The sequence below is a fragment of the Erpetoichthys calabaricus genome, chromosome 4 (genome assembly GCF_900747795.2).
Source record: "Erpetoichthys calabaricus chromosome 4, fErpCal1.3, whole genome shotgun sequence".
In the NCBI taxonomy this organism is placed as follows: Eukaryota; Metazoa; Chordata; class Cladistia; order Polypteriformes; family Polypteridae; genus Erpetoichthys; species Erpetoichthys calabaricus.
In genome coordinates, this window is record NC_041397.2 from 4,424,739 (window position 1) to 4,447,003 (window position 22,265).

General features: G+C 38.8%; 1 protein-coding gene across 4 annotated transcripts in view; it reads right to left on the reverse strand.

The window, feature by feature from the left end:
- gtpbp8 (GTP binding protein 8 (putative)) overlaps window positions 1-22,265 on the reverse strand; it is a 74,732-nt gene that overhangs the window by 11,411 nt on the left and 41,056 nt on the right. For 2 of the 4 annotated variants that reach the window (XM_051926367.1, XM_028799220.2), the window contains 4 exons: window positions 21,459-21,657; window positions 10,500-10,851; window positions 7,018-7,116; window positions 1,412-1,542 (listed from right to left, as the gene is read on the reverse strand). In XM_051926367.1, coding sequence (XP_051782327.1) covers window positions 1,412-1,542; window positions 7,018-7,116; window positions 10,500-10,844 — 575 coding nt within the window. In that variant the 5' untranslated portion in view covers window positions 10,845-10,851; window positions 21,459-21,657. The remainder of the gene's footprint in view (window positions 1-1,411; window positions 1,543-7,017; window positions 7,117-10,499; window positions 10,852-21,458; window positions 21,658-22,265) is intronic. The other 2 variants (XM_051926366.1, XM_051926368.1) reach the window with 2 other exon arrangements.

The window sequence follows — 22,265 nt, forward strand, 5'->3', positions numbered from 1 at the left end:
TGCGGCAATGGGCTGTCAGCGCAAGCTCCCAACCTCCTCTCTCTATTTAATTGAATGTATGCCCTTAAATACAGTGATAGGTGCACTCCCAATTAACTCAGTTATGACAACTCATCACTTAAGGCTTCCAAAAGTCATTATATCAATTTCTGGAATCTGTCAGGCTACTTTAAGAAAAAATTAAATTGGCGTACGTAATCTTTTGAACAACTGAAAAGTCTGATAAAAGTAAATACAGGCTAAAAAAATGTATCGCTTAGCTACCGTTTTGTGATTACCTTAATTACCCCCTGGGGAAAAATACAGCTCTGTCTATCAGTGGAAATAAAAGTAGATTCCCTGTGTTAACAGAAGTACAGTAGATATAGTAACACGGCATGTAAGGTGATGTGAAACATCGAGTTAAAAGGATGGAAACGTTTGGCTAGCGCGATTTCCTTCTAGTCACACAGACACAGAGCAGCATGTAGAGAATCGAGACACCTACTCCGTGATGGCCATGCCTTGCTTAAATACAGTTATTACTTTTCAACACCATAAATGAAATTCTGTCACATTTTCACGTAACAGTACTAAATTTTCCAAAATGCTGGTGTAGTACCGTTTTAAAAATTTGGTAGTGTAGTCTTTTTTTTTTTATTATTACCACCAGTATACCACACAACATTCATTCTGAATTTATTCAGCACATTATTTACTGTATATACTCGCATATAAGTTGGGTCTTGAAACACAAAAAATCAATCATAAAATCAGACCCTGACTTGACCCTGACAGACGCCTGTTCAGAAATCCGACATTTCATTTTCTTTTTTTTTTTTTTTACGTCTTCTTGCTTCCTCCAATCTCACATCAGTTTCTCAGACTCATCGAATTTTGTTGCAGCAGCACAGTTACCAATTTCTTTGCCACTTCAATGACTTTTCATTTAAAACCAGCTTCATATTTTCTTCTGATTTGAATGCTCCATTGTAGATACGGGATGCTCTTACGATAAAGGTGTATGAGGTTGTGAGATACAAAAAACACAAAGCAGTGCAAACATCGCTTCGGAATAGTTCGGGTATTACCGTGTGGTCACGTAGGCACAATACATAGAGATAAAAGGCTGTGTGCTCAGTGGTTAATCTCTCAGGTGGGCATTAGCATATCGTAATCTCTTGGACCAAGAACGTGAGTTTTCCGCGTTCAACTTATATGATCGACATTATAAAATAATGGAAACTATATGGTAAAATCAAGTCCAGACTTATACATGGGAGAACTTAAACACGAGTATATATGGTACTTGTTAAAAATGACGAAAACTCGCTCCTTTTTATCCTCACACAAAAGTTATTTAGAGCTAATGGGAAGATTGGGTGCTCATTTCATAAACTGTTCCATGAAAGGTAAAAATCAAATAACTTACTTCTTCCTGGTTTTCAGATAGGGCTCCACCATGTCTTCAAAATCCTTCGGTGCTTTAAAACCATAGCCAGGCATATCCACAAGCGTAAAAGCTTTTTTCACCATAAAGAAATTCATTTTTTTTGTATGTCCCTGTGTTTAGGGGGCAAAAAAAGATCACAAGCAAGATAATGAACTGTGTGAAGTATAAACGTTTAATTACAAGTTGACAGATAAATAAATACCAGCCCTAATAATATACAGTGGGGGAAATATGTATTTGATCCCCTGGTGAATTTGTAAGTTTGCTCACTTACAAAGAAATGCACAGTCTCTAATTTTTATGGTAGTTTCATTTTAATGGAGAGAGACAGAATATCAACCAAAAAATCCAGAAAAAACACATTACATAAAAGTTCAGAATTGATTTGCATGTCACTGAGGGAAATATGTATTTGATCCTCTACAACCCAGGCAGAATTCTGGCTCCCACAGTTTGGCTGTGAGCCACAATCAATCAATCAATCACAGATACTCCTGATCTCAATTTGCGATGTGTATAAAGCACACTGGTTCACAGAATCAATTTCTTCCATTCCAACATCTCCACCACCAAAGAGCTGTCAAAGGATGTCAGGGACAAGGCTGGAATGGGCTACAAGACCATCAGCAAGAAGATTGGTGAGAAGGTGACAACTGTTGGTGCGATTATTCGGAAATGGAAGAAATATAAAATGACCATCAGTTGCCCTCCGTCTGGAGCTCTATGCAAGATCTTGCCTCATGGGGTGAGGATGATCATGAGAAAAGTGAGGGATCAGCCCAGAACTACACAGGAGGAGCCTTTTAAAGGCAGATAGGACCACCAGAGTCACCAAGAACACCATTGGTAACACACTACACCATCATGGATTGAAATGTGGCAGCAACCGTATGGTCCCCCTGCTCAAGAAGGCACATGTACAGGCCCGTCTTGCCATGAGGCAAGATCTTGCATGCAGATCCAGACCGAGGGCGATTGATGGTCAGTTTATATTTCTTCCATTTCTGAATATTCTATTTGGGTTGTAGGGGATCAAATCCTTATTTCTCTCAATGATATACAAATTAACTTTTATGTAATGTGTTTTTTCTGGATTTTCGGCTGATCTTCTGTTCATTGTCTCCATTAAAATTAAACTACCCTAAAATTAGAGACTGTTCCATTTCTTTGTAAGTGAGCAAACTTACAAATTAAGCAGGGGATCATATACTTATTTAACACATTGTGTGTGTGTGTGTGTGTATACACACAGGTGCTGGTCATAAAATTAGAATATCATGACAAAGTTGATTTATTTCAGTAATTCCATTCAAAAAGTGAAACTTGTATCTTAGATTCATTCATTACACACAGACTGATGTATTTCAAATGTTTATTTCTTTTAATGTTGATGATTATAACTGACAACTAATGAAAGTCCCAAATTCAGTATCTCAGAAAATTTGAATATTGTGAAAAGGTTCAATATTGAAGACACCTGGTGCCACACTCTAATCAGCTAATTAACGTATAAGCCTTTAAATGGTCTCTCAGTCGAGTTCTGTAGGCTACACAATCATGGGGAAGACTGCTGACTTGACAGTTGTCCAAAAGACGACCATTGACACCTTGCACAAGGAGGGCAAGACACAAAAGGTCATTGCTAAAGAGGCTGGCTGTTCACAGAGCTCTGTGTCCAAGCACATTAATAGAGAGGCGAAGGGAAGGACAAGATGTGGTAGAAAAAAAGTGTGCAAGCAAAAGGGATAACCGCACCCTGGAGAGGATTGGGAAACAAAACCCATTCAAAAATGTGGGGGAGATTCACAAAGAGTGGACTGCAGCTGGAGTCAGTTCTTCAAGAACCACCACACACAGACGTATGCAAGACATGGGTTTCAGCTGTCGCATTCCTTGTGTCAAGCCACTCTTCAACAAGAGACAGCGTCAGAAGCGTCTCGCCTGGGCTAAAGACAAAAAAGGACTGGACTGCTGCTGAGTGGTCCAAAGTTATGTTCTCTGATGAAAGTAAATTTTGCATTTCCTTTGGAAATCAAGGTCCCAGAGTCTGGAGGAAGAGAGGAGAGGCACAGAATCCACGTTGTGTGAGGTCCAGTGTAAAGTTTCCACAGTCAGTAATGGTTTGGGGTGCCATATCATCTGCTGGTGTTGGTCCATTGTGTTTTCTGAGGTCCAAGGTCAACGCAGCCCTCTACCAGGAACTTTTACAGCACTTCATGCTTCCTGCTGCTGACGAACTTTATGGAGATGCAGATTTTTATTTTCCAACAGGACCTGGCACCTGCACACAGTGCCAAAGCTACCAGTACCTGGCTTAAAGACCATGGAATCCCTGTTCTTGATTGGCCAGCAAACTCACCTGACCTTAACCCCATAGAAAATCTACGGGGTATTGTGAAGAGGAAGATGCAATACGCCAGACCCATCAATTCAGAAGAGCTGAAGGCCACTATCAGAGCAACATGGGCTCTCATAACACCTGAGCAGTGCCACAGTCTGATCGACTCCATGCCACGCCGCATTGCTGCAGTAGTCCAGGCCAAAGGAGCCCCAACTAAATATTGAGTGCTGTACATGCTCAGACTTTTCATGTTCATACCTTTCAGTTGGCCAACATTTCTAAAAATCCTATTTTTGCATTGGTCTTAATTGATATTCTAATTTTCCGAGATACTGAATTTGGGACTTTCATTAGTTGTCAGTTATAATCATCAACATTAAAAGAAATAAACATTTGAAATACATCAGTCTGTGTGTAATGAATGAATCTAAGATACAAGTTTCACTTTTTGAATGGAATTACTGAAATAAATCAACTTTGTCATGATATTCTAATTTTATGACCAGCACCTGTGTGTGCGTGTGCGTGTATATATATATAGATTTTATCCTCACAGGTGGCGCAGTGGTAGTGCTGCTGCTTTTGTGGAAGATTGTGGGTTCACTTCCCGGCTCCTTCCTGTGTGGATAGTGCTTTGAGTACTGAGAAAAGCACTATATAAATGTAATGAATTATAATAATAATAATTATTATTATTATACACATATGCAAAATTAGCATAACTTTCCCAAACCTGTCAAAGAATACCCTGACAGAAGCAACTCTAGACAGGTCAATAAACACACCCACACTGGGCAGATTTAGGCTCACCTATAAACCAAACCTACATGTCTTTGGAGAAGTAGATGCAAAGTCAGATAAAGACTCCCGCAGTCCCCTGGGTGACTTAATGAATTGAGCTTAATAGAGAGTTTAATTTACTTTTGACAATAAAGAGCGTGGACATGTAATTGTCTCACATTGCGCAGAAGTTCCCACTCTGTATGTTGACATGCACAAATACAGTGCATTAAATCACCTTCGGTTAACAGACACTAGATCGTTTCCACGAGCTTTTATGATTTGGGTCCTTGGTGATTTCAGCACACGAACACTAGATCATTTCCATGAGTGGGGGGTGGCCTCAGTTTGAAAAGGCTCCTTTCTGACAGGGGTCCTTGGACACTACCAAGAACATCCTGATAAGGACATACATCTCTGGGTAGGGGGAAGACTGGAGTGCCTGGAGAAAAACCCTATGCAGACACAAGGAGAAAGTGCAAACTCCAGATGGTCAAATGATTGGGCATAGGATTCAGTGAAGTGACAAGGCTAACCACTGTGACATTATACCATGCATATATAAAATATGATTTTAAATATTTATTTATGAAATATGTTGTCACAAAGGCACAACGGTAGTGCTGCTGAAATGGCTCCCAAAACACCTTGCAAGGAAAAAAAAAAGCAAGAAATCTTGTAAAAGACAATTCAAAGTGAGAACCCCCCCACCCCTTCAAGGTAGGCTGGGCATACAATGGGTGTGACATCACCCAAAACATTAATCGTGAAGGAACTGCTAGGCCAAGGAAGTCCTCCACTGCTGATGAGAGAAGAATCTTCACTACATTAAAGAAAAAGACTCAAACACCAGTCTAACAGATCAAGAACAATCTTCAGGAGGCAGATGTGTGTGTGTGTGTTTGTGTGAGTGACGATTATCCAGAGAAGACATCATGAACAGAAATACAGAGGTCACATTGCAAGATGTAAACCACTAAACAGCCACAAAAGCAGGATGGCCAGATTACAGTTTGAATAAAAAGAAGAGCCTGCAGAATTCTGGGAAAAAGGTCTTGCGGACAGACAAGATAAAGAACCACTTGCATCACAGTGATGGCAAGAGCAAACTATGGAGATGAAAGAGAACTGCCCAAGTTCCAAACCAGACCACCTCACCTGTTAAACATGGTGCCAGGGGCATAATGGCTTGGGCATGTTGGGCATTAATAAGTGGATAGGACTGGTGAGCTTTGTTGGGCTGAATGGCCTGTTCTCGTCTAGATTGTTCTAATGTACGGCTGCCACAGGTCCTGGCACACTTCATTGATGATGGAGCTATTGACTGCAGTGGCACACTGAATTCTGAGGTGTGTAAAAATATTTGATCTGTTCAAGTTCCAGTAAATGCCTCCAAAATCAATGGATGGCACTTCACAGTACAACGAGATGAGCCAAACACACTGCTAAGGCAACACAGGTGTTTGTCAGAGCTGAAAAAGTTTTGAATGGCCAAGCCTATCACCTGATTTCAATCCAACTGGATCCTCAATACCAGGTGACGTCGATAAATCGCAGACTTCAAGCAGTCATTGCATGCAAGGGATGCGCGACAAACTCCTAAATATGACGCCTTTAACACACCTGCCATTGTTGTGTCCTAAATATTAGGGTGCCTTGAAATTGTGGGATTGGGGACCGTGTAGAAAAAGTGTTGTGTGACCAAAATGTGTGCAAATTCCCTTAAATGAAAGTGTGAGGTGTGCACTTTGATCAGAGCGTCTGAATTGTTTGATTTGTAATTTGAAACTGTGGAGCAGAGGGGGAAATCAAGACAAAAAAACAACGTGTCTTTGTCCCAACTTTATGGAGAGCACGATAGATAGATAGATAGATAGATAGATAGATAGATAGATAGATAGATAGATAGATAGATAGATAGATAGATAGATAGATAGATAGATAGATAGATAGATAGATAGATAGATAGATAGATAGATAGATAGATAGATAGATAGATGTGAAAGGCACTATATGATAGATAGATAGATAGATAGATAGATAGATAGATAGATAGATAGATAGATAGATAGATAGATAGATAGATAGATAGATAGATAGATAGATAGATAGATAGATAGATAGATAGATAGATAGATAGATAGATGTGAAAGGCACTATATGATAGATAGATAGATAGATAGATAGATAGATAGATAGATAGATAGATAGATAGATAGATAGATAGATAGATAGATAGATAGATAGATAGATAACTTTACTTTTAATTTACCTTTTGAAAAAAGCTCAAGAAATCATCAGCCTCAAACCACCATATGAATTACAAAGAAGAATAAATATTCACACTTTAATGTATTAATATTTCTCCTATATAAAAGACCACAGTCTGAATGTATTGTGTTGTATTATTTCCATTGCCTTTATACACATAACAAATTTTAAAGTAAAAAAAACAGAAACCTACTGGTGTTTTTGAAACTCGGACTTCAATGTCTGGAACCAGTGAAAACAGTGCTTTTATAAGTGAGGATTTGCCAACATTGCTTCTGCCAATAAAACAAACCTGTTGAAACAAAGATTACATTAGCATTTACCTTTAAAGGAAATGGAAAATATGGCCAGTGCTTTTGTCCCTGTAATGCCTTATATACATATTAGGCAATTCAATTAGAATATCTGAAATATGAGATGAAATGACAGGCCTATTACAGACACAGTTTTGCTCAAAGGGCACACATTCTGCAGCAGACACTTGGTCTTTTCTAAAAAGTGACATCTGCAAGTGCCAACTAGCTTGACTTTGGTCGTTTTGAAATTGCCAATCTGCTTGACTTCAGTTTTGTTGTAGTTTAATTTTAAGGAGCTCTATTCCATACAGGTTTTAAAATAATGCACTGTTTTTGACGCAATAGATTTTTATAATAAATAACCTATGTAGCCACTGTTTATTGATTTTATATGTGGAACACACATTTCATCACTCTTCAGGGTAAAGCCGAGTAGAACAGCTGCTGCTAAATAAAAATTAAAATACACAATAGAGTGAACATGCTTTTAACTTTAAGAGAAAGAAAACAAAATTGTGCACTACTCAGAATCCCCACCACCTGTAATAAATGCTAAGGACTTGGGAAAGTTGCCAGGTTGTTGTGGTACGTGTGAACAGGAGAATCCCAGTAAATTCCTGGTATTATTAACTTAGGAATTTCCCTGTGTCACACATGTGAAGGTTACTTGTGTTAACTGTTAACATCATGTGTCCTGATTAAAGTCTTTATGTGTTTTCTGAAGGTCACTCTATGGATTGGTATGGATGTGAACAGCAGTAAAATCAAGACGAGCCTAAGATGGAGAATGGTCAGATTTCATTCAAACAATGCTCATTCCTCTCTCGTGATTTGGTAAATCATCCCATTTCAGAGATCTGCAGGTGGATGAGCCTGTGGGGTCCTGGATGATGGACTATCTGTTAGGCAGACCACAGTTTGTGAGACTAGAGGTCTATGTGAACAACACTGGAGCACCACAAACAGCAGGCCTGTCGGCTTTACTCATCCCTCTGTACCTGAGACGATAAATGTAACATCAGGTCAGGTCATCTGCAGAAATTGCCAGGTGATTCTGCACTTACGGGGGCATTGATTAGGGGGATGAGACAAAGGAGAGGAGTCAGGGGGAGAACTATAAGATTTGTCTTCATCTTAACATCAGCAAAGCCAAAGAACTGCTTATTGACTTTTACCACACCAAAGAGACTCAATGTCCAGTCACTAGCCAGGGAGGGGATGTAGAGGTGGTGCACTCCTACAAGTACTTGGGGGTCCACATTAACAACAGGTTGGGCTGGTTTCTGAACACAGAGGAACTATAGAAGAAAGGGCAGAGCTCACTGTTTTTTCTTTAGTAGACTGCATTACTTTAATTGAGAAGTGACAACAATCACATCTTCTATAACTCTTTGATGGACAGTCCAATTTGTTATGCTGTCGTGTGTTGGGCTGGTAACATCACTTCAAGAGAGATCCAATGAATCAAAAAGCTAATTAAAAGGGCAAGATCAGTTATAGAATACATTTTAGACCCTCTAGAGGTCTAAGTAAAGAAGAGAGTTAAAACCAAACCAAGTACCATTATGAACAATGCTGCACATCCTCTCTCTCTGACACACCACCACTGAAGACTTCATACCAATGAATTATTCAGCAGACGTGTGTCAAGGTACATAACTAGGGGCTCTTAATACCAACTGCAATGCGTCTGCATAAGGCCTCACTGTGACTGTGACAGCCAAGTCCGACGTTTTCTTTCTATTTAATTTACTTGTTTAAAAGTCATTCTGGTGTGTGTTCAGAGCAAAGTGTGTGTGTGTTTATTTTTTTAATTTAAGCATTTACTTACTTATCCACCTATTTACAGTTAGGTCAATAGATATTTGGACGAAGACAACTTTTTTGTAATTTTGGTTCTGTACATTACCACAATGAATTTTAAATGAAACAACTCAGTTGTCTGTGGGCTCAATCTAGGTGTGCAAAGCTGATAAAGAATCAACAGACTCAAAGCTGTCATTAAAGCAAAAGGGGAGCCAACAAAATGACAATGACATTGACATTTGATCGGGATCCTTTATTAATCTCAGTAGGTCTTGTTTTTGATTTATTATCACTTTTCTGAACTGTAGCTATGATATCTTTCACTTGGATGTTAGAGGTTGCATTGAGTAAGTAAAGCTGGGAAGAAATATTTTTTGTGTGTGTTTTTGTTTAAGGCTATAAAGCAAAAAAAAAATGGGAATATTTTGAAGGGGGGGGGGGGGGTTCTTTTCTATACCCACTGTATCTTTATATATAATACGCTACCATGGCTGTCCGTTTGTCTCTCCTGGATTTTAAATCACCTGTAGCTCGCAAACAGTTTGACCTACTGACCTGAAATTTGGTACACATATACTATGTAACATCTACTATTCGCTTTCAGGGTGATGATTGACCTCTGAAGGTTATTCCTCCTTTTAATTTTATTGTAGAATCAACTTTCGGCGGTGGCCAGCAGTGCAGTCGTGTGGCGCATGCATATGGTCGGTGTTCTCCTTCCTTACCACGTTTGCCATCTCTTCCCTTACCTCATCATCAGATTGAAGACTTAAATCATTCTTAAGTCTTCAATCTGTCTCTTAAGTGCCAGCTTAAGTGAAAAAATAAGGAAAATGTACTAAGTAATTGCAACACAAACACTGATTTAATCAGTTTTAACGCGAAAGGATGCCGATGAAAGAAGAGAAGAAGCGGGCCGCTAGTGTGGAGAAACGAAAAGCTGCTCAGCAAACAGCAAGCGCATCAAACTCTGAATGGTAAACGTACAGAGAAAGAGAATGAAAACTATGAATGCTCAAGTCAAGTATATTCACTGTGTGCCATTACTGGTATATATATATATATATATATATATATATATATATATATATATATATATATATATATATAAGCCAAACACCACTCAATCATCACAAAATCTCCCGAACCATGAGGACTTGGGACTTGACATGTGGAATGTAGGTTACCCTTGGCCCATAGGTGCTTGCTAAGAAACGGTTTTAAAAATTTCGTGGTCCAAGCACATTCTGTCTGTATGTCTGTCCCCTTTTCACAAGAGAATTACTTAACGAATTTAGATCTGGCTGTTTTCTATAATTTGCTTGAACTTTCCGGTTGATTTTTTGACTACACTCATCACGCTAAGTACCATAGTTCGCTTGCGGTACCGATGTATTTATGCAAATCCAACAGAGTGGCTGTGGGCCAAGAGCACTATTATATAGTGCCTTTCACACCTATCTTTTTGTAATCTGTCAGTATGCAGCCATCATTTAAAAATGGAACAAACCAAAATTAAAACAAGAACATACCAGGCAGACCGCCGACAGTAGACACAAAGTTTGTCGCTTACCTCTGGCTCACTTATTACTGGAGCATGATCCATTCTCACAGCCGATGAGTAATAATCAATGTTGTGCCTTTTTGAAGGTATAAAGAATGTCTCTGCACTCTTTATGTCCTCAAAGCTTGGAAGAAATGCATGGAAATGGCTCTTGTTCACCCCACCCATGAGATACTTCTCAAGTCCTTGGAATGGGAACAAAAGGCTGCCCATCTTTTTCTCAGAAATCATTGCCACGTCAATAACTGAAGAAAATTTGTGAGAGTTCCGACATGTTGAAATTAACAAGAGACCTTTACGAGTCTTTGGAAGAAGGGTCCTCGAGAGTAGACCTTCTAGCATTGGGTAGAACATATCATCCCTGAAAGAGAAACGATGAGTGTTTAAGAAGCAGTATGAGAAAATTTCAGCTTTGTAGAATTTATTAGAAATAATTACAGTAGATCCCTGATTATTCACGCCCTGATTTACAGAGGTTCCGTATTATCCGGGGTGAACTTGTGAGTGCAATACACCACTTTTCTTATAATTCGTATCAGCTCTGCTTTGCTGCCAAGTAGCATGGTAGACAGTAAACCTTTAGGGACTTTCAAAACGAGACTTGATGTTTTTGTGAATGGCCTGTTCTCGTCTAGAGTGTTCTAATGTTCTAAATGGTTTTTTTTTAGAAGAATAAAGTGGACAGAACTACCAAGCTTTGAACTCTGATGCAGGTTCATCGCTGCTTCATCTGTCAGACCTTTTCCCTGAATTAGACACAAGAAGTTTATTGTCATATACACAGTAAAAACACATGTTAAAACCATGTAATGAAATTCTTACTTTGCTTGCTCACCTTCATATACAAAGACAGATAGACAAAAGAAGTATAAAAACAAATAGCAATTACAAAATAAGGTGCTCAGTGCCTGATGACATACCGCAGCAGTCAGTACCATTTATGAGGCTATGAGTTGTGGTTTGGATTGACTTTAACTTTTAGCATTGTTGAGGAGTCTGATTGCTTGTGGGAAAAAAACTATACGTAAGTCTTGTGGTGCGTGATTTCACACTCCTGTAGCGCCTCCCTGAGGGAAGCAGCGTGAAAAACGTGCGTTGAGGATGAGTATTGTCTTTATATCTATACTAGGGGGCTTCGCTCGCCAACCCCTGTGTTTGGTTAATTGGATATACAATTTTAACTTTTTTTTTTCTTTGGAATTGTTTCAATTTCATTATTTGCACTTTTACTTTAAAGCTTCATTAAAAACAATATTTTTTGGAGACACGTGTCAAAAAAACGTATAACAGCCCGTGAGTGAATATTGTTTCTGTTTCTCTAATAAATAATCCGACTTTTTGTAATATTTGTCCCTGTGATTTATTGTTATAGCAAAAGCTATTCTCACGGTAAACTGTTAACATTTTAAAATGAATGGCATATCACGATCTCCTTTGGTGTATAATGTTATTCGCGGAATATATACATCACCTTTCTTTTTGCCTGCTAAAATTTGCATCACTTCTCCGTGATCATCAATATACACCTGACCGAACTGTGTATTCTTTGAAATTTAACTTGTCATTGCTTTAACTGTTCGGGGACCACAGATTCTCATAGCGTACAGTCCATTATTGTGTAAATCCACGTTTTGTGCATTGAATGATCCGAATGCAAAAAGACTTTGTTGTCTACTCTTTGCCTTTTATTTCTGACCTCGCTTTGTCCTGCTATTTTTTCAATTACACCTGGTTCTGATGATTAATCACCTTTTGTTTGCGGTAATGCATCTTTTCTATATTCTTTGATACTGTAGCGACTGACATGATAAAGTGTCACAAAGGTTTTACTTGAACAATCGCCGACTTCCAAACCCCAAACACAACTTTCTAGCACCCTCTCCAACCCCTACTCCCCTGGGTCTTGCCCCCCCCTTACCACATGAATCAATACCCCGCTATCAGTCTTCCGTGCTGTAGTCCGCCCTCCCTCAATCGGACCGAATAGTCACTTACAACCAAAAAGGTTTCAACCTGGCTGGGACGCTACAATACTTTCGAATTTTACTGCTTTCATATTCGGTACCTTTCTCTGCATGTGTATCGCATCATCGTTTGTTTGAGCCTTTCGAATTCCACTGCTTTCATAATCTCATCTGCCTTTTTTTCTCTCCAACGCATTTGTGTCTCTATTCTCCGTATTGTCCTTATATGCTTTACATGTGCTGAGAGCACAGGATATGTGTGTACTACGTGCTTTTACACTACTGAGTGTTTTTTGATTGGTGTGCTCTTATATGATATCTTTTGTAAGTAGAGCGTGTCTTGCAAGAATCTCATGTTCCACGTCCCCGCGAAACGACCCTGGGACAATCTCTTGGCACCAAGTCTCATGTTTACGGTCCCCACGAGACGCTCCGTGGCAAGTCTCTTTTGTCTCGCAGGTCTTTTAAATATCTTCCGAGAAGAACATGCATCGTCGCTTTGCTTTTGCTTTCTAGGATTTTTTTTTATAATAGATATTATACCTGCATTTTAATCACTCTTTAATTTAATATTTTTTTTTATCAGTATGCTACTGCTGGAGTATGTGAATTTCCCCTTTGGATTAATAAATTATCTATCTATCTATCTTTAATTATGTTGCGCACCCTCCTGATGACCCTACTAGTGTAGATGTCCTGTAGGGAGGAGAAGGTTGCTCCAGAGATGTGCTGTGCAGTTTTAATTACACGCCGGAGTGCCTTTTCCTGCAAGGAGCAGTTACCGTGCCATACAATAATAGAGTAGGTGATAACACTCTCTATTGGACCCCTGTAGAAATTGGTGAGAATTTTGGTTAGCATGCCAAATTTCTTCAACTTCCTCAGAAAGAAGTGCTCGGTTAATGAGGTGTTGTGTCGCTGATGTGGGTTCCAGGGAATTTGAAGATTTTTACTCTTTCCACCTCAGCCTCACTGATGTAAATGGGAGTGTGCTGCAGCTTCCTCTTCCTTGGGTCGATAATCATCTCATTGGTTTTATCTGTATTCAGGGAAAGGTTGTTTTCCTGACACCAGGTCATGAGTCCTGCCACCTCTGTCCTATACTCTGCCTCCATTCCTCCGGTAATCAACCCTATGATTGTAGTGTCATCAACAAATTTAATGATGCTGGTGTTGTTCTGAGAGGCCACACAGTCATAGGTAAACAGGGTGTAGAGCAGCAGACTTAGCACACAGCCTTGGGGGCAGCCGGTGCTAATTGTTCTTGTGCCTGATGTCTGGTTTCCCACTGACTGACTGGGGTCTGTCTGTAAGGAAATTCGGCAGTCAGCTGCAGAGGGATGATAGTCCAAGGGAGACAAGTTTATTGCACAGCTTCCATGGGACAACTGTATTGAAAGCTGAGCTATAGTCAATAAACAGCATTCTTACATATGTGTCCCTTTTCTCCAGGTGTGTGAGAATTGTGTGGATGGTAGCATTGACTGCATCTTCAGTGGACTGATTTTTGGTGGTAAGCATACTGTAGGGGGTGAAGGGTTGCTGCAATTCTGCAGGCTCTTTTAAATTCTTTTTCACAAACTGTAATCTGACCATCTTGTTTTTGTGGTTGGTATCTGTCAGTGTGGCCTCTGTGTTTTTGTTCATGAACTCTGTCTGTGACACATCCACATTAGCCCCCTGAAGACCGTTTCTGATCTGTTGGACAGGCATTTGGGGCTTTTTCTTTAGCATAGTGATGATTCCTCTGTCATCGTCAGTGGAGATCTTCCTTGGCCTACCAGTCCCTTTGCGATTATTGAGCTCACCAGTGCGTTCTTTCTTCTTCAAGTGTTGTCATTTCAACCAGGTGTGATGGAAAAGTCTGCAAATCCCCTTAAATGAAAGTCTACAATGTGCAGTTTAATCACAAGTGAATTGTTTGATTTGTAATTTTAAACTGTGGAGTAGAGGGGCATATCAAGGAGAAATGAGTCTTTGTCCCAAACAAAATGCTTAACACTAAGCATTTACATTGGCAGTGAAACACCTTGGAATCTATTTCCTCTTTTGAATGATAATTATTGTTTTATTAACAATATGTTAAGCAATATGTTTGCTTGTCATTTTTCTCTTTTAGTAACTAGGGGGTGCTGCCCCATGCTCACTTCGCTTGCCAACACTTCGTGAATCTGCCACTTGTGTATGGGGAACTGGATGTACAATTTAAACAGATTGTTATTTTCATGGGAATTGTTACATATGCATAATAGACCTAACTATTTTACATTACAGTGAGTAATTAACCATAGCGAAAAATAGTAAAACATAATAAATTGAAAGAAAGTTATGTTTCATGTTACGTTAGAGGTATTCATTGAGTTATACGTTTTCGTTCTGTTTGGCTTTGAAATTAAGTTGAATGAAGTAAAAACAATATTTGGAATTAACTTTTCGTCAGTATCACATTGAATTTTGATTCTGTGTTTGGACTTGTATCGTGACAACGCAACGTATAACTGCCCGTGAGTGAATATCGTCTCTAATAAATAAACCGACTGATTTGTTAATTGTCATAGCAAAAGCTATTGTAATGGGAAACTATAAACGTTTTAATACGAATTGCATATCAAGATCTCCTTTGGTGTCTAATGGTATCCCCTGAACATTTACTACATTACCTTTCTTGTCGCCTGTTAAAATTTTACATGTCAGAATTGTTCGACCAATTTTCAATACAACTAATCTTGTCCTACTGCATAGCCCATCACTCAGACAAAAATTACGCAAAAACATCATGATACGATGCTATGGGCGCTGCTATTTTTAATATATATATATATATATATATATATATATACATACATACATATACATTATATATATATATATATATATATATATAGATGTATGTATATGTATGTATATATATATATATATATATATATATATAAATGATTTAGATAAGAATATAAGTAACAAGCTAGTTAAGTTTGCAGATGATATCAAGACAGATGGATTAGCAGATGATTTAGAATCCGTTATATCATTACAGAAGGACTTGATAAGCATACAGGCTTGGGTAGATTTGTGGCAGATGAAATTTAATATTAGTAAATGTAAAGAATTACACATAGGAAGTAAAAATGTTAGGTTTGAATACACTATGGGCGGTCAGAAAATCAAAAGTTCACCTTTTGAGAAGTATTTAGGTGTCATAGTGGACTCCTGACGGTGTTCAGAAGCCATTAAGAAGGCTAACAGAATGTCAGGTTATATAGCGCCTTGATGTGTGGAGTACAAGTCACAGGAGGATCTGCTCAAGCTTTATAACACACTGGTGAGGCATCATTTGAAGTCCTGTGTGCAGTTTGGGTATAGGCTATAAAAAGGACACATCAGCTGTTGTGATGTGAAATTTTGCATACAAGTTGATAAATATTTTGTATTTTTTTTTGCTTGTAATTTAGGCAAAGCAATGTAATATTAGTGTTACAATAGTGGGAAGCATTCATGTTTACAACCCCCCCCCCCCCTTTTACGAATGGGTCTCTTTGAATTTTAAGATAGAGTTTGGGTTGAGTGCCTCAGACCAGTTTGGCAAGTGTTTCTCTGCTAAAGTCTATCATCCCCCACATAAAGCCAGGCTGCCTAACTGCCAAGCTTTACTTTAACATATGGTTTGGGGGGCAGGTGTGAAGATGTTCTATCCCCCCATTGGTCTGAAGTATGGTTGTTTGGAACTGGCTTGTATCAGAAGCCTTTAAGTACTATGACACCCTAATGGCTCTAGGGGTTGGACAGAAAATCTATAAATTTGCTCACTCCCTCTGTCTCTCTTACCAAACTGATGCAGGAACTGAAAAGGACAACACAATGAAGAGCACAGCTCGGCAGCCATATTCAGACAGAAAGCGGACCACAAAATGATGCCTTAACTAAAGACATTTTAAGTAACTAACAAGTCTGTGTGCCGCCTGAACTACACATCATCATTTATTAGGTTGTATGGTTGCCAATATTCAAATGTAGTTTGCATATTGTTATTATTTATGAATATTATCAATAATACATTAATTGTAACTTAACTACTGCTTGTCTTTTACTACACCCAATTGCCTGAGGTTATAGATGTAGAAGGGAAGGTGGGGAGAAGTTATATACTGTAATACCTTATAAACAGCGGTACATCTACGAGATTTGAGGCATTCTGACAAAGGCTACTTATTAATAATACAAAAGGGGAAATTAGAGCAATATATTACCCATGTCATTGTCTGACATCAAGGAATTTAGATAGATAGATAGATAGATAGATAGATAGATAGATAGATAGATAGATAGATAGATAGATAGATAGATAGATAGATAGATAGATAGATAGATAGATAGATAGATAGATAGATAGATAGATAGATAGATAGATAGATAGATAGATAGATAGATAGATAGATAGATAGATAGATAGATAGATAGATAGATAGATACTTTATTAATCCCAAGGGGAAATTCATAGTGGTCTCATTTCTTTTTTTTTTTTTGTTCTGATGCGTTTTTATCAACGATTCATTTTGAATGCTTTCTCCTGCTAAGCCGTACCGTTTTGGTATCACTGTTGTTGCTTTGTGTAGTTGCTAGGCTTATGGATGGGAGGTGCAGATTGCGTGATGTCACCATTGTAACATCATAAAGTTCTTCATTACACATTTTCAAATCATCTAAGTTTTCAAATTCTGTCAAAAAGTTTGGGGTGTGACTTATTATTTAATTTGATCGCTTGGTTCTGACTTGTTTTGGTTTCCTGACTTTGATTCATGCCTCTTGTCTTGATTTTTAAATAGCACTTTGTCTTCCTGGCACTCGACCCTCTTGCTATGGTTTTTTTGACTCAGATTGCTGCTTCTCAATTGGGAATTTGTTTAAAATACGAAAATTCTTACTTACTGACATGGGCCTTTGCTTGCTTTTCTGCCTTCATTTCCTGAATCTTAATTTCAAACCTTCTATTATGACTGTTTCTTCCTGTGCACACTGATGTCAACTGACTAAGGGTAAATTTCATACAAATCTTTTAATATTTTCTTCACTTAGAGACCCACAGACACATGGGATAAGCGATCAAAAGTGTGGTAGACAGTAGGACTCTAGGAACCCTCAAAACTTGAATGGATATTAGCAGGAGCTATGGTAGGGCCCTGTGGAATCGGTTTTATTTTTTCACAAATTCAGTTTTATTTTTTTTGATTTTCGCTTTTCACCATTTTATTTTTCATTGATTCAGATTTTTTTTTTTTTTACCTGTTAGAAAGTAATAACTTTCTAGCTTTCCTGGAAAACCGTCTGGAGGTCGGCCGAACGTGAATCATAGAACTACATCCCCTCCTACATGCCCTCTCAAACCGTCGACCGGCTGGGTATATCACAGTCAGTATTTGCACAACAGGAGTTGCCGGGTGGAGAGAAAAAAAAAAAAAAAAAAAAAAAAAAAAACCGAACAGCAAATCAACGTCAAATTTCTCGCAAAATTGAACAAAACGGCCACAGAAACTATTGAAATGATAAAAACAGTGTACGGTGTGTCACACACGTGCGCATGGGAGGCAGCTAAAGGGCTTGAGTAAGGGCAGTTTTGAGTCATACCAGGATGTGACAGAGTGCACTGACTCTTTTTCTCCCTTTCCTGTAGACCATTCATGGGAGATTCCACCTGGCCCTCTTGACGTCATTTCCGGGATCAAGCCTATGGAAGGAGACCTTGCCAGCTCCGGCCCCTGTGATGTCACGTCCGGGTTCGAGCCTATGGCTGAAGGCCTTCATAAGCCCGACCCCTATGATCTCACTTCCTGTCTTCCCCTTTAAAAGCCTCCACCTTTTCCCTATTCCCTCAGTTCTGTTTTGGACTCGGTTTTGTGCACATCAGCGCTCTACGTAATTTACGACGTTGCAGTCAGGAAACCAATTATACGGGTGGCTGCCCAAACCTTTCTATGACTCTGAGTCGAGTTTGTGACAGGTAATAACAGTTTGTCTCGCACACAAGTTTTTGAGTGGCACAAACGTTTCAAGGAAGGGCAAGAAAATGTAGAAGACGTTCAATGTTCAGGTCACCCACGCTCGTCTCGGACAGATGAAAATATGAAAACGGTTAATCGGATTGTTCAAAATGATCGTACTTTTTTTTCCCGTAAAGCAGCTTTTGACTGACAAAAACATTCCTGTCCTCGATCATCCTCCCTATTCACCTGATTTAGCTTCCTGCGATTTATACTTGTTTCCGAAAATCAAAAGTGACCTGAAGGGAACTGTAGCTGTCGCAAAATATATGTGTGTGTATAATTGTAAAATATATTTTGTAAATTATATTGTATATCATAATAGTTGTGGTGCAATCTTATTGTTGATAATAATTGCTTTTGTAATTTTATTTATTTTATGATCTCAATGTATTTGTACATAAGTTTACAAAGTTGGTCTGAACGGAAGGGTGCAGTGGTCACATGATAAGGTTCATTGGTGGAGCAGAAATGCATATAGTCACATGCTTATTGGACGTTGAGCTGTTTAGTTTTAATAAGATAGTAAGAAGTGAAGGATCAGAGAAACTGTAATAGAGAGTCCTGAATTTCTGGTCAGAAGGCGCACATGGTATGTTTTAATTTATTATCCTTATGCTTGTGTAATTCATTTATTGTTTAATTTACTAGCTTTATTTTATTTTAGTTTTTCACGGTGTTTGAGAGCTGTAAAGAGAAAGAGAGCAAATAAATACTTTTCAAACATCAGTCGGAGCATGGTCTCATCTGTATCAGGAGAAAACTTTCAGGAGCAGCTACAGGAACACATTTTTCTTCAATGGATGAAGTGAAGACAAAAGCAGCAAGCCTGTTGAAGCGCCTCAAGCAAGAAGACTTCCAGGACTGTTTCAATCAATGGAAAATGCATATGTTGAAGTGTAGAGATCGGAAGGGGGACTATATAGAAGGGGACAATGTTTAGAATGCTGTAAGTCATCAATAAATATTTTTTTGTTTTTACAAATCCGGTTATTTTTGTTTCACCTTGAATAATTTAACTGGTTAAATTATTCACAGTAAATACATCATGTACAATTAGAACTGCCTACATAAAAGAATTGCCATACAGCTAAATGTTTACTCACCTGTCACTATGATGAGAACTACATGGTCTCAGCTATTTGTGCTTTCATCAATAACAACATATATTTATTTTCTTGCCACGAATTTTTCGATGAACGGCGTCCATATGTTGTTCAAAGACACTGGGCAAATGAGCTTGACGAAGACTGCTGTCATTTCCTGCCAGCATGCCTCCTTGTTTACAATGCTTAAAGAAAGGACGCGTCTTCATTTTTTTGAGCGGTATGCCTGACTCACATGGACACAAACTGCCGTCTTACATGTGACGCTTTTGTTGTTTCCTCTGTTGTTACCTTTCTCCTTGTTTTTCAGATGGGTTTTAGATTTGACGTGGTCAATGCAAGCATCTTTTCATGTCCAGTGCTGGCAAAACTTGAAGAAAAGGTGTCCAGATTCGTAAAAGTTGGCGGTATATAGTTGTGCCCTCAATTTTGCAGTTAAGCTTGTGTTTCTTATTTGTTTTCGACGTATTTAGTGGGATATCCATTCCCGGGACTGAAACTGCTGGAATTCCCGGCTGAATGGGAACGGCCGAGCTCACATATATAGCGTGAAAAAGTGTAAAAATCGATCAAGAAATAACAGAGTTATAGTTGAAAATAATTAAGTGGCACGGTTTTTTGTCCCCACGGTGTAGTGTGTTGCTCATTAGTTCAGTCAACAACAGACCAGCAGCTGTCAGTCTCCCGGCTCCCACTAAGACTGAGCACAGTGGACTGGGAGGTGTCTGCACTCTGCAGCTCATGAATGCCGGGACGGGGCAGAATTCATTGACATCTGTGCTGTTGACAGCTTTAAACAGTAACTTGAAATTGCATTGCGTCAGTCTGTTGCATCCGCATTATCTGTGCTAAGAAATTTGCCATCACAGAATGATGACAAGAAACTGGATGCATCAGTAAAAGCTGAAATGGTGGTGTTTCAGTGCAACGGCAAGTGCGGCCATTGTTTAGAACAAGTGTATCAGTATCTGATGACTGTGCTGCCTACTTCAGTGTCGGCACAGCGTGCTTTCTCAGCGGCTGGCGTACTCTACACGAAGGTACGCTCTCGCACTCTTATTACCGCAACTAAGTAGATACATGTACTTATATGACAGCATGAACTGCTTGTAGTTAAGGTTAGTCTTTTATTGGTGCCAACATATTGCAGCAGTTTTATTAAAAATAAGTGTCGCTCGTTCTAAAACCGTTCACATGTGAGAAGCCCGTGAACTGTGTCATTCCTGGGAGCCCAGGATTCCCAAATTCCCGGGAATGGATAAACCCGTCCAGGAATGGATTCCCTAGTATTTAGGGTATCTGATATTGCTCGACATTGCTTCGACATTTCTGTCTTGTGCAGTTAGCTAATTTGCGTGCTTTAACGAGAAAACATGCACAAACAGAGGCATTACTGGATTTTCTATGAAGAATTGCGTTCGCTTGAAAAAACAACAAACTAGAAAACAGCATCTGAATGGTAGAACTACAGATTATTCAATTGTTTAATTTATTGGGAAGTTTGTAACAGTCACTGCTTCAGTCTCTAAATTCCGCACATTTCCGTTTTTAAATCTAAAATTCGTTTTTAAGCGTTAATTCCGTGATTCCGTCCGTGTTTTCTGCATCGCGGAAATCATGGGGCCCTACTATGGTGACAGGTCTGATTTGCTTTGGTGGTCTGAATAAACTGCTTCCGTCAAAATTTCTTGTAACCGCACGATAATAATAAAAGGAAAACAAATAATTGCTCCCCCAAATCTAAGATGTCAGTGTATATCAAGACAAATGATGAGCTTGGATTTTCTGCTCACAGAAATACAAAAGTTTACTTTTATTCAAAATACCAAACTACTTAAAAATGGGAAATGTTTAGATAAAACCTACTATTGTAGTGCCGGTGAAAGTCGCTCCACCATCCAGTGATGGTCCTAATGCTTGTCAGGATCAGCTCTTAGCTTCGCTTCAATACTTTCTTCATTCAGCTTGGCTGAAAGCTTCAAAATGTTCTTCCATTTCCCTTAAAGAAGCCCATTGATTACAAAACTGCGCAAATCCTGTCATCTAGTGGTAACATTTGGTATTGCTGTAATGGAACAAAAAAATGCAGGTCAATCAAGTTTTGTTGAAGGTTTTATAAGATTTAGGTTTCTCAAATCTAAGGGACTTTCCATATCAATTGAACACACATTCAGAAATGCTACTGCATCTCTGTTTTTGATTTTGATAACACTTGACATATGAATTACAAACACTTTCCAGGGTTCAGAAATATTTTGTGAAGTTAAAAAAAAAATTCCCCTTGGGATAAAAAAAAAAGTAACTTTTATTCACCATGGACAATGTAAAATGATAATTCAGAGTGTTTTTCTTAGGACCTGTAACTTCTTTCTATCAAAGCAGCACAGCTCAGCCATAGATCATTGAGAGGTTCAGTCCTTTAGTTTCATAAGGTCAAATTTTCTGTCCCTGACTCCAGCGGTCAGTGGATTACTAATATCACGCCAAATAGAAAACAGCAGGTGAAATTGGGAAAACTCACCTCTAGCTCCTGTTCAAGCAACACTGCTAGAGTAACACCCCAAGTGATGTGTGATCTCCCCACTGCTCTTTGCAATCCCCCAACCAATCACTAATGACAGCACCTCTAAGGACCCCTTTGTCAAACTCCTCAAATATGCGGACGACACAACC